General features: G+C 24.5%; 3 protein-coding genes across 4 annotated transcripts; 1 reads left to right on the top strand and 2 right to left on the bottom strand.

Annotated features, from left to right (window-relative positions):
- Positions 1-394: 394 nt before the first annotated feature.
- Positions 395-6272, bottom strand: LOC126901513 (autophagy-related protein 9A-like). 2 transcript variants are annotated; one of them, XM_050677991.1, is made up of 14 exons: positions 6027-6272; positions 5730-5819; positions 4884-5061; positions 4326-4554; positions 4146-4270; positions 3728-3855; positions 3317-3501; positions 2617-2795; positions 2405-2536; positions 2169-2322; positions 1705-2100; positions 1544-1644; positions 795-923; positions 395-716 (listed from the first exon to the last, which is right to left on the bottom strand). In XM_050677991.1, the coding sequence occupies exons 2-14, from the start codon at positions 5809-5811 to the stop codon at positions 596-598; spliced, it is 2139 nt and encodes a 712-aa protein (XP_050533948.1). In that variant the 5' UTR covers positions 5812-5819; positions 6027-6272; the 3' UTR covers positions 395-595. The 2 variants fall into 2 exon arrangements, with proteins under 2 accessions (XP_050533948.1, XP_050533947.1); XM_050677990.1 differs by having other exon boundaries at positions 6044-6272.
- A 188-nt stretch (positions 6273-6460) lies between these two features.
- On the top strand, positions 6461-23982 carry LOC126901508 (activating signal cointegrator 1 complex subunit 3). Its single transcript, XM_050677985.1, has 32 exons — positions 6461-6865; positions 7137-7237; positions 7512-7663; positions 7720-7992; positions 8069-8203; positions 11582-11708; positions 11791-11953; positions 12045-12157; positions 12229-12377; positions 12564-12764; positions 12854-13046; positions 13130-13491; positions 13569-13789; positions 13898-14003; positions 14067-14291; positions 14443-14562; positions 14633-14747; positions 16874-17010; positions 17095-17271; positions 17363-17591; positions 17679-17932; positions 17997-18165; positions 18227-18447; positions 20047-20149; positions 20217-20773; positions 21306-21446; positions 21662-21850; positions 22374-22676; positions 22765-22955; positions 23028-23457; positions 23541-23627; positions 23693-23982. The coding sequence occupies exons 1-32, from the start codon at positions 6690-6692 to the stop codon at positions 23960-23962; spliced, it is 6390 nt and encodes a 2129-aa protein (XP_050533942.1). The 5' UTR covers positions 6461-6689; the 3' UTR covers positions 23963-23982.
- LOC126901528 (replication stress response regulator SDE2) lies at positions 10021-11069 on the bottom strand. Its single transcript, XM_050678027.1, has one exon. It carries the CDS (start codon positions 10912-10914, stop codon positions 10213-10215), a length of 702 nt encoding a protein of 233 aa, XP_050533984.1. The 5' UTR covers positions 10915-11069; the 3' UTR covers positions 10021-10212.
- Positions 23983-24162: the final 180 nt, after the last annotated feature.

Raw genomic sequence — 24162 nt, 5'->3', positions numbered from 1 at the left:
GGCACGAGAACGGGTTAACTTATCACAACCAAACTAAACATAAAACAGAATTTGGGGTATTCGTCATCAAATTAAAAAAAAAAAAAAATTGACCTCTACAAATAATGACCACCCTAAAGTATACACACAAATAAAACAAAATTTTGTAGTATTACTAAAGTAATCAATTTAAAACATAAAACAAACACAAAGGAGGTTTACATAAAAGTATAGTTATTATACCATCAAATCAATAACATTTAAATACACACATTAATGTGTCATAAAAACTTATACATTCTACACAAATAACAATTTTAAAGTTAAACAAGACAATTATAATATTTATCTCTTAATTTTTGGCATAGTTGATTGCATAAGAATTAAATTTAAAAAACAATAACAATTATGTAAATCAATAATACAATAAGATATTGTATCAATAATCATACAATTTTCAAAATATAAAACAAATTGTTGTAGATTTAGAATTTACGTAAAATCTAATGAGTTAATAAATATTTGAGTCAAATTAAAGTAAAGAATACCTGCATGTTAACAAAATATACCTTAATTAATATCACAGTTATTTTAAGGCTTAAAACAAATCTCTTAGTTATACGATTCTAGGGTTTGGTTTTAATAATGGTGTACGTTCTTGGACACTTGTATTAGATTTTTGAGATGTTGATTGTATAACAGATGTATTAGATATATTACCTCGTTCTTCTAATTGCCTAAAAGTATTTACAAATAAAAATTAATCCAAGTACAGAAGATATTGAAATAAATAATGAAGTATATCAGATATATACTTTCGATGAATGTTGTGTAGTAATAATGCACTTTGGTTTAATTCCATTGATGCTGAGTAATCAGAAGTAGTAAATATTGATGAACGCATAATAGAGCTAGAATTAAGTCTATTTGGACGACCGGTTAAGCTAAAATAATATTATATAATTTAATTTAGGAATACAACAAAACATTTTTCAGTTGATTAAAAAACTTGTCAAAAAAAATTATTTATATAAAAAAAAGATTGCTACGTTACAAAATTATAATAGTACAGTATTTAACAATTACAAAATTGATACATTTCTTATGAAATATGAATTTATAATGAAGTTTTAATATATTTTGTGTATCATAATTCTATTTTTCATTAAAAAGACTTGAAAATATAATCATACGTAAAAACAAAAGTAAAGGTCTATGAAAACTAACCAAGTCTATAATTATAAGGATAAAAACTTTCCACATAATTCATTAACATGTGTCTTAGAAATTAATTACATATTTAATAAGTTTTATCTACCTATAGCTTACTTATTTCTATTGATATAAATGCATCATTTTTTCAAAATTTAGATTTTTTATTATTTGCTATAGTAGTGATTAATAAAAAAACATGAATTTTGATGCACTACTACTAATGCCCCCTTCCTTTAAAAATATTTCAAAGGTAATTAAACAGAAAAGTATTCAATAAAAAAATACTGAATATTTCTTTTAAAATTATATTAATTATGGTGTAATTATTCATAACTATAATATTAGTTACCCTTCTTTATGTAGTAGTCTAGTACTTTGGTCAAGACCAAGCAAACAAGATGGAATATCAGCAATATGTAAATTACTATTTAATATTTCATGTTGTATGATCTGAAGAAATATATATTAATTAATAAGAATAATAAATAAATATTATAAATTAAAACCTACTGGATCAATATCTATATCACTGGATGAATATACTTTTCGTGTTTTAGCTATTATTTCTTCAACAAATTCTTTAGCTTCAATATCAACAGGATCCCATGTGGGATTACGTACTGAGAAATTAAGTAAAGACATTTCTACTTTTCCATCTTCAGCTTGATCTACCTGTGGTAACTTTGATAATGGATTGTCTGTAGTGATAAACCCAGGAGATCGCCAAGCAGGATTACCATTTTTACGTAAATTCATCATAGAGAATGCACAAACATCACCAACACCTGCTACATCAGCAGTATAATTACGATAAAAATCTACAATTTCTAGGGCTTTAGGTCGTAGCCAAAAATATAATATAAATGGTGTGACTAATGGCGAGATCAGTTCATTTATTAAATAGTTCTGTAAAATAATGAAATTTTTATGTCAAGAAATAAGATATATTAGACTAAAACTAAAAATTAACATACAGCTTTAAAAGGAAAAATCTGAGAGAATTGATTGCTAACTTGCTGAGTATGAGCTTTGCCAACCCATGAGTCTGGTAAATAATGAACCTCGGCTAACACAGCTGTCAATAATGACTCTTGACATACTATTTCTTTTTCATCATCAACAAGACCTCTGTTAATGATTTTAAATAATTTTAATTTTACATATTTGTCAAAAAAAATAATAATAATAATATAAAATAATCATTACTAACCGACATATTATAAATAAGAGTGATAATCCACTTAATATAGTTATCATATGTTCAATTGTTAAAATGCTGTCATCATATACAGTTAACACTAGTATTGGTACCATAATAGCACTCGTAAAAAACATAGTGTTCCTAGAAAAAAAAATATTCAAATAAAACCAAGTAATAATAAAGTTAATTGCTACAAATTATAATGAATAAATGTTTCATACTTAGCAATAATGACACTAATAGGGGCACCAAAACTTTGTAAATATTTAGTTGCAGGAACATATGCACGACTAAGTCTTGCACTTAATTCATGATCAAGTTCATTAAAATGGCGCAGATATATTTTGGAATATAAAGACCATATTCGAACACTTAATACACTAGGTTCATTTTTTATTATCTGAAAAAAGAGTTAATATAATATATTAATAATTATTGAATTTTTGTACACAAGAAAATATTTTAGTTTGGATCTAAAACTTATCCTCCAGAACATTCTAAAATATATCAAATCTAGAGATAAATTTTTTTTTTATTGAAATTAGAAATTAGTATAAGTATTCAAGAATAAAATTTTTTCTTCATTTTCTATTATTGTACCTTTTTTTTGCCAAGATTTTTAAAAAGTATTTATTAGATTATAATAAAGTATTTAATGATTCACATTATACACAAAAATTAATTCAAATATCTATTATATTAGATCATTACAAATGTAATTAATATTAATTTGAAGAAGTATTTACAATAAATTAAAAGAAGAAGAAAAATTTATGCTACTGAAAGATTTAAATTATGATATTGAAATATTTGAATAATAAATTTTATATCCAAAGTATTTGTATAATCCAGGGGTCAAATAAAAATGAATAACTGAAATAAAAATTATCCTAATTTATATCATTAATAAATAATACTAACCTGAGCATTATCACATAGCTTGTAAATAAGTTGCCAAGTAAATACTACAGGACAAAGTAACAAGTTTACAAAAGCAACCCAACCAATAGCTTTACGCATTGACTCAGCCAACTCAAGACGTTTCCCAGGTTGTTTATATTCAGGTTTCAGGTGCCAGTTATTTTCAAATGGTGACCATGGACCCCCTATATAAAATAATTTGATTCAAATGATAAATAATTTACTTAATACAAAAAAATTCAAGATTTATTCATTTTTTTTTATCACTAATAATAAGAATTTTAATATATAATATGCAAATAAAATGTACAAATAACAATAATATTACACTTTCAATATATTTTAATAGTCAATGTTATAAATTTAATAAATAATAATACAATATATATAAATTTATAGATCAGTACTTACAAAAAAGTAATAAATTCAAATTATACTTCATTCCATGAGAAAAATATACTGTATCTCCTATTAAAGGTATGTTAAATTGAGTAGGAAGTACAGACTTATTTAATAGAGCTATTAAGTAATTTTTTGTCCTAAAAAAAAGAATAATTCAATGAATGATTTCTTTTTAAATTTACGGAAAAAAAAATATTGTTATGGTAGTAAAATATAACATAAATAATAACGTAATTCAATATTTTNCAATGAATGATTTCTTTTTAAATTTACGGAAAAAAAATATATTGTTATGGTAGTAAAATATAACATAAATAATAAGGTAATTCAATATTTTAAGAAATATAAGTATACATCACAAATTTAAATAGCAAAAAAATATACTTTAATAATTTTCATTAACCTATAATTAATTTAAATTTAATACCTTAAAATTCTTTGATAGATATCAAGTTCTGTAAGTTCAAGTTTATGTATACACATGTGTTGCTCTTTTTGGGCATTAATAACTTTAAGAATGATTTCTCGCCATGTATAATTCTCTAATTCTTTCTAAAATTAAAAGATATTTATAACATAAAACTTATAACTAATTATTGATTCATACATCAGGTATATGGAGAGCAATATTATAAAATGCTTTAATATCAGCATAATGATATGCTACACTAAATAATTTCATTAGTCGAAAAATCACAAAAATAAGCAATGGCAGCATATACAAATATGTCAAAAATGTAAAGTGACTTATACATTTTGATGCTGGTAAAATTACATCTGAAATTTTTACTTTATCGGTTGTATTAACTCCTTTTCCTGAATCTACAGGCTTATCTCTAAAAAATAATACATTTGTAAAGATCATTAAATTATTTAATAAAAAATAAAACATTTAAGCATAATAATGATTTCTTATTTTATAATTAATAAAGCTTAAAAACTATTGTGCAACAATGATGACACAGAAGATAATAGTTAATACTTTTAGTGATAACTTAAAACTCAGTAAATAATTACTTGAAATTAATATGAAATTTAAGTTCACTTAAGTTTATTTTAATTCATTTATTTATGATAAAAATTTAATTTTAGGTACAATTATGCTCAAAAAGTAATATTACAATAATTGTTTTATCTTAAAAATAACTTTACTTTTATAAAATACCTGAAAAGCACTGGATAGTCAATACAGTAGAATAAAAATAGCGAAAATACCAATAGAAATACAACTTGTAGAAGATCAAGTGCTGCTTGAAGAATTAAGCAAATAAAACCATGTCTTTGATGATATAAATATATTCTAGTAAAAAATGTATCTAAATCTTCAATATGATTCCATCGAGCTAAAAATAGAAATAATAATACTATTAAACTTAATTTATCATATTAATAAACTAAGCAGTTCTCAATATGACTTAATAAATTATATTATATAATATAATAGGTACATAACTCTTTACTTAATATTAAAAATCATATATTGATGTCTTAATTCTATTATGACAAATAAAGATATTTACTTAAGAATCATAATTTTGCTACAAAAATTTGATACATTAGGTCATAAAAATTTTGNAACTCTTTACTTAATACTAAAAATCATATATTAATGTCTTAATTAATTATCTATTATGACAAATAAAGATATTTACTTAATAATCATAATTTTGCTACAAAAATTTGATATAAAATTATTTCAATAGTTAAATAATGTATTTCTCATAACATAAAAAAAAAATCTAAAAACTTACTTAAAAAGTATTCAATTCTTTTTTATATTAAAATCATAATTATAATTATTAAGCTACTTAATAATAAACGTAGAAAGAAATTTAATCAAGGTAAAATTCTTTTAACTTATAAATAAAAAATAATATCTGGAATCATTCACATTAAATCAGAACAAAGATTAGTTAAAAATAATGGTTAATGGTTGTAAAAATATAATTATCATCTTAAAATATTCCAAAAAGCTATAATAATATAGGTCAGAAATTATAAATTTTAATACTTCTTGCAACATTTGGAGTAAACTGAAAATGAACTTCTTCTTCTCTATCAGAATTTAAAACTTGATACCCAGATTCTGGCATTTTTAAATCTAAAATAAATGATGACAATTCAATACTAAATTTTGTTAAATTACAAACTCATAGCTAAAAAAGATAAAATAAGTAATTAAAAATAAGCTGTATAGTTGACAAAAGTTTTCTTATCTAAATAAAAAATAAAAACAAAGGGCGTAATTGTAATTTGTGAAGGTCTAAATATGGATGTTAAATTATTATTCGCACAAATAAGATGTTACCCTTTGTTCTCCAGTACCTTCAATATATGCAGGTGCTCTTGGCTAATAACTTTGCTATAAGGTCGTTTTCTTATTATAACTCGGATAATAGGACTGAAAGTCCATTTATTAATCAGATTATTGTTTTTTATTTAGCTACATTGTTGGGCCAAACAAGTTACATAAGTTCACTTAAAAAATTAAAATAACCAGAATGCTACGATGTTAGTAACCAATCACTAAATATCTATTGAACAAATAAGTTAAAAATATAATCAAAACTGCGCATTTGGTTTTTTGATAATATGTTATCTTTCATCGTCATGCTGACACTGGTAATAACCATATAAGTAACCGAGTATACAATACCGAGTTATCTCAGTATTGTACTATTGTCACGTGAAACTGATAAAGATTTTTGAAAATGAAGTTAGAGATTTAATTTTTCAATCTTATTTTTAAATAAATCTCTTTTTGAATTTATTAATTTTCTAAATTAATATAAAAACAAAGAGTAATTCATTACTTGGTTAAAATGTTGTATAGTTTTCAGTCTGTTTAAGTAAAATATATATTTTTTCTAAATAAATACTTGAACCTTTCAAGATATTTCTTTAAAATACTTAACTACTTGTTCTCACCGAATAAAATTCATTTGCAAGTGTTATTACTAATTGATTGAAAATGGCCAAGGCTAAAGAAAATTTATCTCAACATATTGGACAATTACCCAAATTTACCAGAGCTCTTTTAATTTATTCTAATGATTTTATTGATGAAATGGATCCATGTAATACATGGAAGTATAACTTAGATGTAATAAAAGAACGAATAGATGAACAAGAAAAGCAGACTCAAAAGTAATTAATAATCTTAATAAAAAATATCACCTGTGTCTATATAAATTAACTAAAATTGTAGTATTAATTGTATTAAAAAATTATAATATCAAATTAAAACTTCTAAATTTATATTATATATTAAAAATTAATTCAGTTATTCTGTTTTAAAATAAAAATTTGTATTATGAACTCAATAATATAATTTTTGAATTTCATTATTTTATGTTTTGTATGTGTGAATTATAACTAAAATAGTTCTTTATTTATTTATTTTTTTTTTTTTTTGTAGATCTTTAACATTTGTTGAAATTTGTTCTATTATAAATCAGTCGCAAAATAACATTATTTCAAGAAATCTAAATTTGTTGTATGAAATAGCTAAAGATCTTTGTAAGTATCATTATTATAGCATAATATATGCGTAATAAGGTTTAATAATAAAAAATGTTTAAAACAAATTCATTTTCATTTTAAATATCTAATTTTGATTTTTAATAAAAATCATAGTACTTTTTTTATTTATAAATAAAATTTAAATAAAGTTTATCTCTAATATTTTTATCTATGTAATCTCCTCATAATAAGTAATTTGGATAAAGTTAAGTTAAATTTATTGAATCATTTAAAATATAATCTACATAAATATATGGATATAATTTTTTAGCAAAAGATGATCAATCTGAAATATTAAGTTCTTCAGTTTTATTTTTTTTTAAATTGTTAATTGGAGAATCTGGATTACTTATGAAACATATCTTAGAGCTTCGATGTATGTTTGGAAAAATATCAAATCAAAATGCTGATCAAATATTTAAGGTAATAAAGTTAAAATTGAGAAAGTATTTTTTTACACTTATAAAATTATTTTTTAGTTGGTAAAAGAAGTAGAAAAAATATTGGATAATGACAATTTAAATAAAATTAAGACTTTATGGGAAAATATTGAAGAAACCGATAATCATGAAACTGATCATAGACGTGAAGTACAAATTAATATCTCTGAAAAATATTTTAAACCAAGATCAAAATGGGTCCCTCCTAATTTTGGAAAATTACCAACACCTGATGTTGGTTTGAAAAGTGTTTTGAATTCATTTTCTATGCGTTATAATAGAGAAGAAAAAAAAAGTTCTAGCACAGTAAACGTAAATATATTTTTTTTATGTATAATTTATAAGTATTGATAAAATTAACCGACTTAATAATGAATGCATTTCACAGTTAGATAAAACATGGTTATTGAATCAAATTATGAAAACAACAACTCCAAGTTTTGGAATGACAAATGAAGACTATTACAATAGTATTATAACAGCCCTTTCATCTCAAAGTTCTGATACTGAACTTCAAGACGAAGTAAATTTATATTAAATTTGATTAATTTTAGGTATTTTACATCAATTATTTAATAATATTTGAATAATATAAGGTTGACTTGTCAATCATTTTAATTTTAATGGTTATCAAAATTGAAAAGAAGGTAAAACTAATTGTTTAAATTGAATCTTTAATGCGGTTAGTAAAAAATTTAAAGTTAATAATTCAACCATCTACTAGAAGTTTAATTTTTTTAGATATATTTAGTATTATTATTTAAAATCACATTCAGAATGACTTTCCTGGTGAAAAACCGCTGTTACAATGTGATTTATTAATAATAATTCTCCATATTTATTTAAAATAATGATTGTTTTATAGAAACGTACAATTAAAAATTTTAATTATTTGTATGAATCATAGAAAATAGCAAGTTTATTGTGAGAAAAAATCATTTCCAAAGGTAGATTTCAGGTTTACTTTTTTCAGCTACCTTTGAAAAGTTAAATAGGAATCTATTTTGATTTTTTACTATTAAATAGAGAGTAATCTAAATACAATTTTGACTGGTTAATAACTAAAGTTGTATTATTACTTTTTGAATTATAACTTTTAGTTATAGGCTAGAGAGGTGTTGGAAGAATTCTTATCTGTGTTATGGTAAAAATAGTGTCACTAAACACTACCTTTTTTAAATCTTGGAATTCTAATATCTAAAAAATTAATAATACAAAACTGGTTAATGACAAAACAAAATTTAATATAAACCCATACAGGCAGTGTGATTTATTAAGGTTAAGATACTCATTTTATTAGAACTATTAAATATTTTTTATCTTTATAAAAGAAAATATTGTTTAATTAAACAAATTCTATAAATATGTAGTTAAGTAATTCATTTTTTCAATCCCAAAGAATTAAAACTCAAGCATTTGTCTTCTTTTTTAATAACTTATACTTTTAATTGAATAAAGTCATGATATGAAAAATAATGTTCAAATAGTTTTGCTTATATATTTTTTATCTGTTAAACCATTCTTCTGTTATTGCTTTGTTTAATTTTAGTAATTTTTGACTAATTTCTTCATGATGTCACTTAACATGTTTTTATTCATAGTTCTTGTTATCATAATTGTTACATACGATAGAAAGAATAAATAACAATAATTATTCATGGTCCATTGAAACGGATTATTGTTGCTCCGGTATTATGGACAACTAAGTTAGTTATGAATTTAAATGGTTAAATAATTTTAAAACACAAACAGTTGATCGGATAAAAAAAATTATTTAACAACAGATTATTATAGAGTTCTTTGATATCGAACAATTTTTTTCTTTGTAAAATTTACAAAAATGAAGCCTAAAATCTACCTATAGAAATAATATTTTTTTATAATAAACTAGGTATTTACAGTTCATAAAAATGAATTAAATTCTAATTTGTACATAATTAAAAAAAAAAAAAATTATCATTTAATGAAAAATAGGAAGTTATATTGTAAATAACACTATATAAATATCTAATTTAGTTTCATTTTTTTTAAATAAAAACTGAATATTTACCCAAATTAAAAAAATACTTGATGCTTAAGTAAAAATCATCATGATGCGCATTCCATATTGTTCAACATTTTTCTTTAAATCATTATACACAATGAAGATAGAGCAAAGATTTTGTTTAAATTAAAAATGTTGACTTTAATTATTTTCAATTCTCAACTTTAATTCTTTTTTAAATACTTGGTAATTCTGTTATGGTTTTTTTTCATTCAAAGATATAACTTTAGAGTAACAAGTGAAGTTATTGTAATAGAACAATAACAAGAAAAGAAATAATCATAAAACAAATATACTTAAGTCATAATATTTTGTATATTTGTTTGTAAACACTTATACATGTCTTTTGATAATTTAATGTATAATATTAAATAACTTTTTTTTTAAATTTATCATAATATTAAATGAATTGTTGGGATAAAATTAAAAAATAGAAAATTAACTTGTCAAAAAAAAAGAAGGAACCATAATAATATACAAAATAATTTTTAATTTCCTTGTTTAATTTTTTTTAGCGAGGTCAATTCTTCTTCCAATTCACAGTTTTTTCTTTTAGTTGTTATTTCTGGTTCTATATTACTATGTAATGATACCTTTTCATCTGAATCTGTTTTTTCCTCACCTAAATCACTGCTACTGTCTGTATCTAAATCTGAATCAAAATATCCTTTAGATCTTGCCTTTTTCTTTTTTTTAGGTTCTGATGTTCCTGCTTTTAAACCATATTCTACTGCTTCTGACACAAATTCTGCCATTTCTGACATATTTTTTTCGTAATGTTCATCCTTGAATTCAGTTTTAGGTTTTTGACATAAGCGTTGTAACTTTCTTTTTTTTCGTTCTTCAGGATCTTCTGTGGACTGATTACCTTTAGCTAAGAATTCTTTTACACGCTTCTCTTCATTTATATCTCGTAAACGTCTTCCACTTAAGTCACGACATGCTTCACGATTAGTTGTTTTTTCTATTTGAGCACCAATAGCACGTAACATAGAACCAAAACCTCCCTTTCCTCCTAATAAACGAGGAACAATTTGTACTGTACCACTTTTAACTATAGTTTCATTTAATATTTTTCCATTTAATATCATATAAAAGTCAGTTTCTAACATTCCAGTTGCAGCACAAATATATTGCCTGATGATAGATGTATTAATTTCAGATACAATATTTAGTTTAATGTCCAACATCCTTAAGAATTGATGTGATTCAATTAGTATAAATTTTATAAAATATTAAAATTACTTATTGAATAATCTTGTTATAGTTAAATTTTTATTTCTAATCTGTATCGCACGTTTACAAGAAAATTTAAAGTACAGTGTATTAGAGAGAGGGAATTTCAACATATAAACACTCATATCACAGAGAAGATAAAACTGTGCTAATATGATATGATGTGTTATTATTTTACTATTATCAACCTTCATATTCGTAATAAAACAATTAATTATTCAGTGTAGGCAACCTATCTAATGTAACTAAAATTGTGTCCTGAACATTTTCTTTAAATTATTGCAATTCAAATATACTGAATAGTAACAATAAATATAGAATAAAATATATATTATATTTTACTATTTATAGTATATGTATAACCATTTTATAATATTGTATTTATATTTAAAGGAAAGAGTAGAATAATACCATAATTAATGCAAATAAAATAAGACAACAAAAAAAAAAGTTATACAAATCTTTAGACATAATATTGTTTTGAATTATTTGTAAAATTAATAATTAGTATTTATAGTAGTTTTTAAAAAGTAAACATTTTAATATTATAACTAAAATACTGCTTTTTAATATACACACTGTTTTTTATTATATAGAGTATGTTTTACTAATACTTTCTAGTTGTTTAATTTGCTTGGATTTAAACGTCTTGATCTCATAGAAATTCTTCTAAAGCATAGGAATAACATAGTCAAGCAAAATTTTTCTTCAGATGAAAGAAGATTTGCATTCAATGCCAAAGATATAAGTATGAATCAAACGATAATATTTATTTAATATTTTGTATTAATTTTGTTTAATAATAAAAATGAAAAAAATATTATTCTTAGAGATGGATAAACAACCAAGACATATGGAAATGATAACTATTGAAACTGAAGAAGATAAGAAACTTAGAAAAGAATTGAGAAAAGAAGAAAAAGCCCTTCAAAGATTTAATCGACGAAGAGAATCTGATTCTGATGATGAAGCAATTAAAATAGTTTCTAAGACGTTAGTTTTAAAATAAAATATTTTATTGTAAAATTTAAATATAATAGATGTTAAATTTATTTTTAAAATACCCTTATTACCTGTATTTTAGTACTAGTGCACCGAATGTCCCCATGTTTATTGATCCAAAGAGTTGTAAGGCACCTTTAGCTGAAAAGTTTCCACATGTATATGACATAAATTCAGAATCAAAAGTATCAAGTTGTAAGTGTAACCATTGTATTGTAACTTATTAAAAACAAAAAGGTTTTAATATGAAATTGATTAACATAAAGGTTATATAAATGGAGATCCTTGTACTATTCCTATTGGAGCTAAAAGAACTGATCATAAAACTTATGAAGAAGTGTACATTCCACCTACTAGGTTGTCACAAGATTTAACAGTTGGCAAAAAACTAGTTGCTGTTAAAACATTAGATGAGGTAAATATTATTGTTTTTAATTCATTTGAAATAAATGTTAAATTGTGGCTATTACTATTTTACATTAAAAAAATATATTTTAAGCATATTTTTTAAATAAAAATAAAAAAAAAATATTAGTATAGTATGTGTATTTGCATACAAATATATTTCTAAATGTGTTTTATATTTTAAAAATTATTTTAGATTGGCCAAAAAGCATTTAGTGGTATTCAAAGTTTAAATAGAATACAATCTGTTGTTTTTGATGCAGCGTACAATACAAATGAAAATCTTTTGGTATGTGCTCCCACTGGAGCTGGTAAAACAAATGTTGCTTTATTGACAATAGTACATCAAATTAAACAACATATACAAAATAATGAAATTAATAAAAGTGAATTCAAGGTAAATTTCATTATTATTTAAAAAAAACAATATTTACAAATTAAGCTTTTGAGTTAATAATTCGAAAATATTGATTAATTTATAATTAGATTGTTTATGTTGCTCCAATGAAAGCTCTAGCATCTGAGATGACTGCTAACTTCTCTAGAAGACTATTAAGTTTGGGTATTACTGTTCGTGAATTTACTGGTGATATGTCTTTAACTAAAGCTGAAATTACTAGCACTCAAATATTAGTAACAACACCTGAGAAGTGGGATGTAGCAACTCGCAAGGGAACTGGTATAATTAAATATATATTTTTATAAATCTTATAGATTACAAGTATAACATAATTTATATTTTATTTTGATTTACTCTAACAGGTGATATTGCTTTAACTAGTCTGGTTAAATTATTAATTATTGATGAAGTTCATTTATTACATGGTGATCGAGGTCCAGTGTTAGAAGCACTTGTAGCACGTACTTTACGACAGGTTGAGTCATCTCAAAATATGATTCGTATTGTTGGATTATCAGCTACTTTACCAAATTATAAAGATGTTGCTCGATTTTTAAGAGTTAACTTTCAAAAAGGTTTATTCTATTTTGATGGACGTTTTCGTCCAGTGCCTTTGATTCAGACATTTATTGGGGTTCGAGGAAGTAAGACAGTTAAAATGCAACAAGAAATGGATTCAGTTTGTTATGATAAATTGCATGAAATGGTTCAAAAAGGACATCAAGTATGTGAAAACTGTATTATTTTGATCTAAATAAAATATCTTAGTTTTTAATTATATTAATTTTCATAATATTCTAGGTCATGGTGTTTGTTCATGCCCGTAATGCTACCGTAAAGACAGCTAATGTATTTAGAGAACTTGCAACTCAAAAAAATCATTTATCTGATTTTTTGCCTGAAGATTCCAACCGGATAGGAGTAGCAAAGAAAGCATTTGAACGATGTCATTCAAAAGAACTAAGTGAATTATTGAACAGTGGATTTTCTATTCATCATGCAGGCCTCTTAAGATCAGATAGGTATCAAATCTAAAAATATATTATATTTGTTTAAAATTTTCTTTTTACTAATTTATTTTTAACTATAGATCATATTTTAAATATCCCGTTTAATTTCTATTTTTACAGGAATTTAGTTGAAAAATATTTTGCTGAGGGTGCCATAAAAGTATTAGTATGTACAGCTACATTAGCTTGGGGTGTTAATCTTCCTGCTCATGCTGTTATCATAAAAGTAAATCAAGTTTTTTAAATTATTTTTATGACAATCACAACTTTATTTTTTTTACTTTTTTAGGGTACAGAGTTGTATGACTCTAAACATGGAACATTTGTAGATCTAGGTATGCTTGATGTTTTGCAAATATTTGGAAGAGCTGGTCGTCCTCAGTTTGATACTTCTGGACATGGAATTATAATTACTCCACATGCTAAACTACATAAATACCTTTCATTACTAACAAATCAAATACCAATTGAAAGTTGTTTTGTGCAACATCTTGTTAACAATTTAAATGCTGAAGTAAGAAAAAAATCCTTAAAAGTAATTTAAATACTTTTATAACTATTCAAGAATTTCAATAACTATATGACTAGGTTCATGTAAAAAAGTTTCTTATGAAAAGTATTTATTTAATAATAAAATTTTTTGAACCATTTAAAATTTTTAATAGGTAGTTTTAGGTACAATATCTAATGTAGAAGAAGCAGTGTTATGGTTAAGCTATACTTATTTGTTTGTTAGAATGCGTATAAATCCACATGTGTATGGTATATTACTAGATGAAGTAGAAGTAATTACCTTAAAACAATTAAAAAAATATACTAAAAACTTTTATTGATATTTTATTTTTAATAATATAGTTGGATCCTATGTTAGTTAATAAAAGAAAAGAATTCATCATAAATGCAGCTATGGCATTAGATAGAGCTCAAATGTTACGTTACAACGAGAGAACTGGAGATCTCGCATCCACTGGTTAGAAAATAATTTTATTATATTTATTATTATTATTCTATATAAACTTAAAATTATTAATGTGATAATATTAAGTGATCTAAATATCAAAAAGTTCTTTTAAAAGAAAAAATAAAAAACATAAAATTTTACACATGGCGGTTTATCCGCCAGTAGACATAAATAGAAAATCATTTTGAAAAAAATGTGCTTTTACATCCATTATATACATTTAAGCAGTTTTATTTTTTATTTTAAATGTCTTATAGAGTACTGTGAAAGTTAAATTTTATTCAGTTTTATTATATAGGCGAATAAAAAAAGAAATTTGCCTTCAATTAAAACAACATTGAATTAGTGGCTGTGATTTATGCTTTAAACAATGATGTAAAGAAAAGAAAAATTTCCACTTAATATGATTTCCCACATCATCTATGCTCACATCACATCGTCCTCATATTGCATTCAATTACATTCCTTCATCTCTTTTGGTCTTCCTCTACCTCTTCTTCCTTTAACATTCATTTCTATAACTGTTCTTACTGCTTCCGTTCCCCCTAATAATATGACCAAACTATTTAAGTCTATTTTCTCTCATCTCATCTATAATTGACGCTATACCTTATTAGGAGCTAGCTTAATATTTGAGGATCTTGGTCAAAACCAAGAATCAGAAGTTACCCGACATCTGCCCAAATATTGTCCCTATCTCTTTAAATGAGTTTTAATAACCTGAAGGAGACACAGGCAATCATGCACTTTAGTTACAAGAGATGTACAATACATCTGACCTGAATCTTAGTACAGTTGGTTAGTAGGCATATCCAAGTGAAACGGAGTTGGTTGGCTATGATTGGCAATAGACGAGTCGTCGAATAAAACAAGTTAAGTTATTAATAATATAAATAAGACGAAAGTAATAGCATTAAAAGTTATGTCTATAACAGCGACTTACACATAACTGCCCTTTGTTAGTTTGACGTCAGTAGCTCTGGGCTACAGATGAGTAGAATTGTCACATCACCATCTCCCTCTGTGTTAATTAATATGTAACACAAATTAAGTAAATGGAAATAAAACATGTATAATATAAGTGGTAAGAACATAGTAATAAATTTTCTTACAACCTATACTCCTTCTTATATGTTCGTTCCTTATCCTATCTTCTCTAATAACTCCATTCATCCATCTAAGCATTTTCATCTCTGCTACACTCATTCTCTTCTCTACTTTCTTATCAACCGCCCAACACTTTGAACCATATATCATAGCTAGTCTCACTACAGTCTTATAGAATTTACTTTTCAGCTTCATTGGAATTCTTTTATCCCACAATACACCACATGCTTCCCTCCACTTTAACCACCTGCACTTAATCCTATGTCTTATATCCTCATCAATACTATTGCTCTTTTGCACAACTGATTTTAAATATTTAAAACTTTCCCCCTTTCCTATCACATCCTCGTCTATTGTCACTGAACTCCTTATTTCACCTACCTCGTATTCTCCTTTGCACATAAAACAAAATTTCTCTCCTCATATATAGATAAATATAAATTGTATAAATAAAAAATTGAACATAGTTTGCATCAAGTATTTAAAAAAAAGGTTATTTTTAGAAGTAATTTAATGAGTTGATTTAACTAGAATATTAATTAATAATAGTTTTGTTTAATATTATTTTTAAACAAAAATAGTTGATAATCAGCTTTTGATATTAAAATTTAAAACTAAGACAGATTGAAGCTAGAAATTGTGTTTATCAATGCTTTTTTTTTTATCAAAAGGCATTGTTGAAATAAAACTATTTTGCTGCCTCTTTTAGAAAAAAAAAATTTATTATGACTCAGAATAATTTATTTGTTATTTGAATTAAGAAAACTATTCTATTTAATAAAATATTAATCTGCATTATAGTTATGTATTAAAAAAGTTTTTTTTATTTTAAATTTATTGAAAAATAAATTGTAATACCGAAATATATTATGTTTTCAGATAATTATTTGAATAATGTGTATAATTTTTTAATATATCTTATAATCATATGGTTTAGGTCATAAGTTATTTTGTTATTTGTTAAAATATGTAGCTTTAATTATTATTTCAATTATATCTAATTGAAACTTAAATAATTATATTTTTAGATCTGGGACGAACTGCCAGTCATTTTTACATAAGTCATGACAGTATTGAAATATTTAATCAGACCATGGCACCTTTTATGAACTTATCAGAAATACTTACTATGATAGCAAGTGCAAAAGAATTTGAGCAACTACAAGTAATTTTTATTTTCCTCTAATATTAATTGTTAACCTAAATGATAAATTGAAGTCCAAATTAAAAAATAAATCGAATTTTCTAGGTTAGAGATGATGAAGTGGTAGAGTTAGAATCATTGAGTCGTAAATATTGTCATGTTGAATGCAAAGGATCAGCAGTGAATATTAATGGCAAAGTAAACATTCTTTTACAAACTTATTTAGCTAGAGGTAGAGCAAAAGGATTTTCATTAATATCGGACCTTGTTTATATCTCACAAGTAAGCTGGAATTTTGTATGGTGTTGTAGTAATGTTCCTAAATTTTGTTAATAACATAAATTTTCGTTAATGACTATGCTATAAAACTTAGAATGCTACAAGAATTGCCCGGGCCCTGTTTGACATGGTCTTACGTCGCAATAATGCCATGTTATCATCGAAACTGTTGGAAGTCAGTCAAATGTTTGAGATGAGACAATGGGACTTTGAATCTGAATTGAGGCAATTTTCAGATGTTCTTCCTTGGGAAATTATTGATAAAATAGAACAAAGAAAATTAACATTTAATCAAATTAGAGAAATGGACTCAAAAGAGTTAGGTAAGTTTTTTATTTTAAATATTAAAATTCAAAAGTCTAATCCCTAGTTAAATGATATTTTATATTGAGATTCTACTTATTTTTTAGGAATTTTATTAAGAAACCAAAATATTGGTGCTGCAGTAAAAAAATGTGCTATGCAGCTGCCTTATATTGAAGCTACAGAGAGTATTCAACCTATTACAAGAACCATTTTAAGAATAAATCTTGAACTTTACCCAGAATTTGAGTGGAATGATAAATTCCATGGGAAAACATCAGTTGCATTTTGGATTTGGATAGAAGATCCTGAAACTGATCATATTTATCATTGGGAACAATTCTTAATTTCAAAAAGACAAGTATGTTTAAATTATTAAATAAATTAAGGAAATATTACTTAAAAGTCCCTTTAAAAAAAATAAGGTTATCAAAAAAGAAGTTCAAAAATTAGTTTTTACAATACCTCTTGTTGAACCACTTCCGTCTCAATACATTTTACACTGTACATCAGATAGATGGCTGGGTACTACTTACACAATTCCCTTAACATTTCAACATCTCATATTACCTCACAGCCATGCTTCAGTAACAGGTATTTTATAAATTTATTTTCTAAATTTAGAATTAATTAATATTTATATAATTTTGGTTAGACTTGCTTGAACTTCATCCATTGCCATTATCAGCTCTTAAAAATCAAGACTACCAAAATTTATACAAGTTTACTCATTTCAATCCAATACAAACTCAAATTTTTCATTGTTTGTATCATACAGATAATAATGTACTCTTAGGAGCCCCTACTGGATCCGGTAAAACTATTGCTGCAGAAATTGCTATGTTTAGAGTTTTCAATGAACAGCCTGAAGCTAAAGTATGTGATATAAAGAATTTAGTACTATAAAAATTTAAATGATTGGATAAATTGTTTTAATGTTGAGATATATTTTTAATTCTGGTTTTGTGTTTATTCGGATTATTTTTAAGTTTCATAAATTTATCAATTCATAAGTTTATTGTGGGTACTTTCTTTTCTTTGAGTAGACTAAGAATTTGTGTTAGAAACCTATAAATAAATAATAATTAAACTTAAAGAGGTTATAATTATATAAAAAAAGTACATTTTATATTTTTATAAAAATTTTTTATTGATTTTTAAATTTGTAATATTTTTGTCCTCTGAAAAAAAAATTGACACTTAGAACATTTAATATTTTTACTCCTTAAACATTTGTAAATAAAATAAAATAAATTGATTTAAGTATTAAAATTATAGTTAAATAATTTTCTTGATTAGATTATTTTCTAATATACAGAGTAATTTTTTTTCATAAACTACTCAATTACTTACAGAATACAACTTAAACATATTATTCTTGAATTAGTAGTTATGTAATACTTTTTAGTTCATCTCTTATGTATTGTAAGGATGTCAACTTTGTTTGTTCAAATGGGAACACATTTTAACATAGTAAAATGTTTGATGTTTTATTTTAATTGTAAATGGCATTTGAATTTAATATATAACTTTATTATATATTAAAAATATAATGTTAAATATTATATAATAATTGTTTTTTTATGATGTCAATATTAGCAGATATGCATCGTTTTTTATCAATGGTAATAAGATACATTGTGAGCTTATAAATACATCAATTGGCAGTACAAACGCTCTGTATCTGTGATAGCGACATAATTTAAAAAACAATTAGCTACCTGTGTACTTATAATCCTTTGTATATTATATGTGTAATGACTCATAAAGTTGAAACTTAAAAGTTTTATATCCAATAAACAAATAAACTTATATATTAAATTTAAAATTTGTTCCCATTTAAAAATGGACACCCTTGCAATATATAAGGGATGAACTTTTAATATTATATAGCTAATAATTTAAAAATAATATGTAACTAATGGTAACAAAAAAAAAATGTTTAGATTATTTTTATTCTGCAAGTAATTAAATAGTTTATGATAAAAAAATCACTCTGTATAAGCTAGTGAAATACATGTTGTCATTAAAAGTTATTCTTTATAAGACATAAGGAATAGTCATAAAGAATACTTAATAAGTCTAGAGCTTTGATGCTGAATTCTAATGCTTACTCATTGATAAAGTGAGTATGCTATTACAATGATAATATAGTAGAGGCTTCTTAAATTGAAATATGTTTACAATAATATTATTATTGATGGGTTTATTTCATGTGTGTATTATTACAGTTCAGTTGCGAAATAGGGTTAGTTATTTATTTGCAACTAAAATATTAACANATAGGGTTAGTTATGAAAGATTTATTTGCAACTAAAATATTAACATACATGTATTTTTTTAATTTTATGTATTTTAATCATGAATATAATAAAAACGTATATTTATGGCTTATTTGATTTACCTCCCAAAAGTATTATTATTATTGTATTATTTATATTCAAGGAAGAGTTCCTTTTTTTTGTAATTTTCCAGGTCGTTTATATTGCACCTTTAAAAGCTCTTGTACGAGAACGAATAATTGACTGGAAAGTAAGACTTGAAGAAAAGTTAAAAAAGTCAGTTGTTGAATTAACAGGTACTAGGTTGTATTTTATACAATAAAAACTATTAATATTAAAGGATATCTTTGAATTGAATTTTAGGTGATGTTACACCAGATATTAAAGCAATAACTAATGCATCTGTAATTGTTACAACACCAGAAAAATGGGATGGTGTTTCACGAAGTTGGCAAACACGAAATTATGTTCGACAAGTTGCATTAGTGGTTCTTGATGAAGTTCATTTACTAGGAGAAGAAAGAGGACCAGTTTTAGAAATAATTATATCCCGTATAAATTTCATTTCAACTCATTCTGGTCAGCATACTCGCATTATTGCATTAACTACTGCTTTATCAACCGCTGCTGATCTAGCTTCTTGGTTACATATCGGTGAAATGGGTCTTTACAATTTTCGTCCTTCTGTACGGCCTGTTCCACTTGAGGTGCATATTAGTGGCTATGCAGGAAGAAATTATTGTCCTAGAATGGCAACTATGAACAAGCCAATTTATCAAGCTATACGTCAACATTCTCCTACTCAACCTGTTATGATTTTTGTATCATCAAGAAGACAAACTAGATTAACTGCACTTGATCTAATAGCATATTTAGGAGGAGAAGATAACCCTAAACAATGGGTTCATAAGAATGATTATGTAAGAAATGAATAGATTTTTTTTTTATACTTTATATTTAGTGCTGTTTATTATAAATTCTATGAATATTTCATTATAAATAGTTAATTCTTATTTTAACAACCGTCTAATCATATGTATTTTATATTTTTTTAATATTTTTTAGTTTCATATATTTCTTGATTTATCAATTATTAATTCATCCCTTATTCTGTATAAGGGTGTCAACTTTATTTTTTTTAATTGCAACATATATATAACTAGTTTATAAAATAGAAAATGACGTAATTAAGAAAAAAACTGGATGATAAAAACTTTTGGATCAGTATTTCAGAAGTTATACTTAAGCAGGAGGAGGAATGAGGCTGAAAAATGTCTAGTATTAAAAAAATACTTATATTTGATAAATCAAGAAGTATATAAAACTAAAAAATATCAAAAAGAGTTTTTGCAACATAATAATTTTTTTAAGAGAAATTGAGAGGCTGATGTTAAAATTATCTGTTTTATGTGTAACTAACATAAAATATTTAAATTTCAATATTTGTATTAGGAAATGGATCAAATTATTGAAAATATCAGAGATCCTAATTTAAAATTATGCCTTGCATTTGGATTAGGTCTTCATCATGCTGGATTACAAGATAATGATAGAAAAATTGTAGAAGAATTATTTGTTAATCAATATATTCAAGTAAGTTGTTAGTGAAATAATCAGTAACAGATTTAGATTTTTTTATTAATTAAAAAAATATTTTATGGTTTAATCCAAAAATAACCTAATCCATAATAGAGAAAATTAAAAAACATAAATATTACTCTTGTATTATTAACATTAATGGCAAATATAAGGCATTGTTTATCAATTCTAATTTATATCTAGTAATGATAACATAATGATTGTTTCAGGTTCTTATTGCTACTTCTACTTTAGCTTGGGGAGTTAATTTTCCAGCACATTTTGTTATAGTTAAAGGAACTGAGTTTTATGATGGTAAACAAAAAAGATATGTTGATATGCCTATAACCGATGTTCTTCAAATGATGGGCCGTGCAGGTAGACCTCAATATGACAACATGGGAATTGCATTAATTATGGTATATAATATATATATTTTAATATTATTAAAAAAAATTGTTTTTTATTTTTTAAATATACTTAATATTAATAGAAATATTTTAAGCACAACAATTAAAATATGATTTCTCGATAAATTTTTTTAAATTATTTTAGTCAATCAACAGTGTGAAAATTATTTATTAAAATCACAAGTTCATAAAGAACAAAAATCAATTTACCATTTATTATACTTTTTTCTTCAAATATTGATGTTTCTTCAATTGGTATTGAAATACCAATTGTATAATTGAACTATAACATTTACAATTAATAATTTAAGGGCAAATAATGCATNTTTACAATTAATAATTTAAGGGCAAATAATGCATACATTATCTGGGGTAACTAATGTTGAGTTACACTCAAATATTAATATGAACATAAATATAAATAATTGTAAATATTACAATCCTACACGATAAAAAATTAAATTTCATTAATTGTCTAAAATATTGTTTGACAGATCACTAATATTAATTGGTTGTTGGTAATTTATTTTAGGTACACGATATAAAAAAAACATTTTACAAGAAATTCTTGTACGAACCATTCCCAGTTGAATCATCTTTGTTGAATGTATTACCAGACCATATTAATGCTGAAATTGTGGCTGGGACAATAAAAACAAAGCAAGATGCAATTGAGTATTTAACTTGGACCTATCTCCTTCAAAGACTAATGAAAAATCCAGAATATTATGGATTGCATAGTTTAGAAGAGAGTTCTATCAATGATTTCCTTTCTGACTTGGTTGAAAGCTGTATTGGAACACTATACTCAAGTTATTGTGTTGATATTGATGAGGTAAGATTGTTTTTTGTTAGTCTTAACAGGATATAGTGATTTTACTTGAGATAAGTTTGACTAAAAAAAATGAAATGACTTATTATAGGATCAGCGTAATGTTAAACCAACATCTCTTGGTCATATTGCATCATATTATTATTTACAACATAAAACTGTAAAAATATTCAGAGAAAGATTGAAAGGTGAATTAAGCTTGGAAGATTTAATTAAAGTTTTAGTTGATGCTGAAGAATTTAGTCTTTTACCTGTCAGGCATAATGAAGATTTAATGAATGCGTAAGTAAATTGCTTAACATATTTAGCAATTATTTAGTGTTCATTTAAATTAATAAATGGAGTTTTATATAGGGAACTAGATAAACAATGTCCTTTAAATATTGATGGACGACCATTTGAGTGTTCACACACAAAAACTCTTATCTTGCTCCAAGCTCATTTTTCACATTTAAAAATGCCATGTACCGATTATATTACTGATCTAAAATCAGTTCTTGATCAATCAATACGTATACTGCAAGCTATGATTGATATTACTGCAGAGGAAGGATATTTAGTATTATGCCTTAAATTAATGCAACTTATGCAAATGGTTATTCAAGCTCGTTGGGTGACTGATCCACCTGTTTTTACACTACCTTTAGTAGAAAAGCATTTAATTCCATCTAACATTTTAAATCTACTTTGTTTACCACATTTGTGCAATGTTGCTCTTAAGAGTTATGACCAGTTTTTAAATATTTTTTTAAAAACTCAATTAGAACCAGAGGAGATTAATAAGGTATTTAATGCAAAAAAAATTATTTTAAGGAATTCAGTATATTTTGGGTGTGATACTAATGCTTCATTAAATACTCATTTTAGATTTATAAAACTGTTGTTGAAATGCCTGTTGTTAATGTTCAATTATATATACAAGGTTATTGGCCTGATAGTTCTGAAGTTCAAAAGGTTTAAATCCTAACAAATATATATTTTTGTAAAGGCTATTGTTATTAACTGTTTAATATTTTTAGAAATTGGTTAGAAATGGTGAAAGAATGGAAATATTAGGAAACAATGAATATACTTTAATAGTTGAAACTAAAATTTTAAATCGAGTGATTCCATCAAAAGCTCATGCTCCAAAATTTTCCAAACCTAAAGATATAGGTTGGTTTATGGTTCTTGGATCTATAGAAAATTGGGAGTTGATTGCATTAAAAAGAGCTACTAATAATCATTACAGAAGATCATCTAGTAGACTAGCATTTAGTACACCAAGCTTCTCAGGTAAGTACATTTGATGAACTGAGCAAATTATTGTTATAATTTTTCATATTTGAATTAATTAAGAAAAACACTGCAAGCAATCAATTTTTATAAAACAATATTATAGTAATTTTAATTCCCAGAATATATATATACGCAGGATTAGATAGAACAATATTTAAAATTTATATAATCACTGATTTTGTCCATTTTAGTCTAAGCAGTAATTTACTTA

Source organism: Daktulosphaira vitifoliae, unplaced genomic scaffold (assembly GCF_025091365.1).
Source record: "Daktulosphaira vitifoliae isolate Bord-2020 unplaced genomic scaffold, ASM2509136v1 Scaffold_3, whole genome shotgun sequence".
Taxonomy (NCBI): Eukaryota; Metazoa; Arthropoda; class Insecta; order Hemiptera; family Phylloxeridae; genus Daktulosphaira; species Daktulosphaira vitifoliae.
Note: the sequence above shows the minus strand (reverse complement) of the source record. Positions and strands in the feature narration are given on the sequence as shown.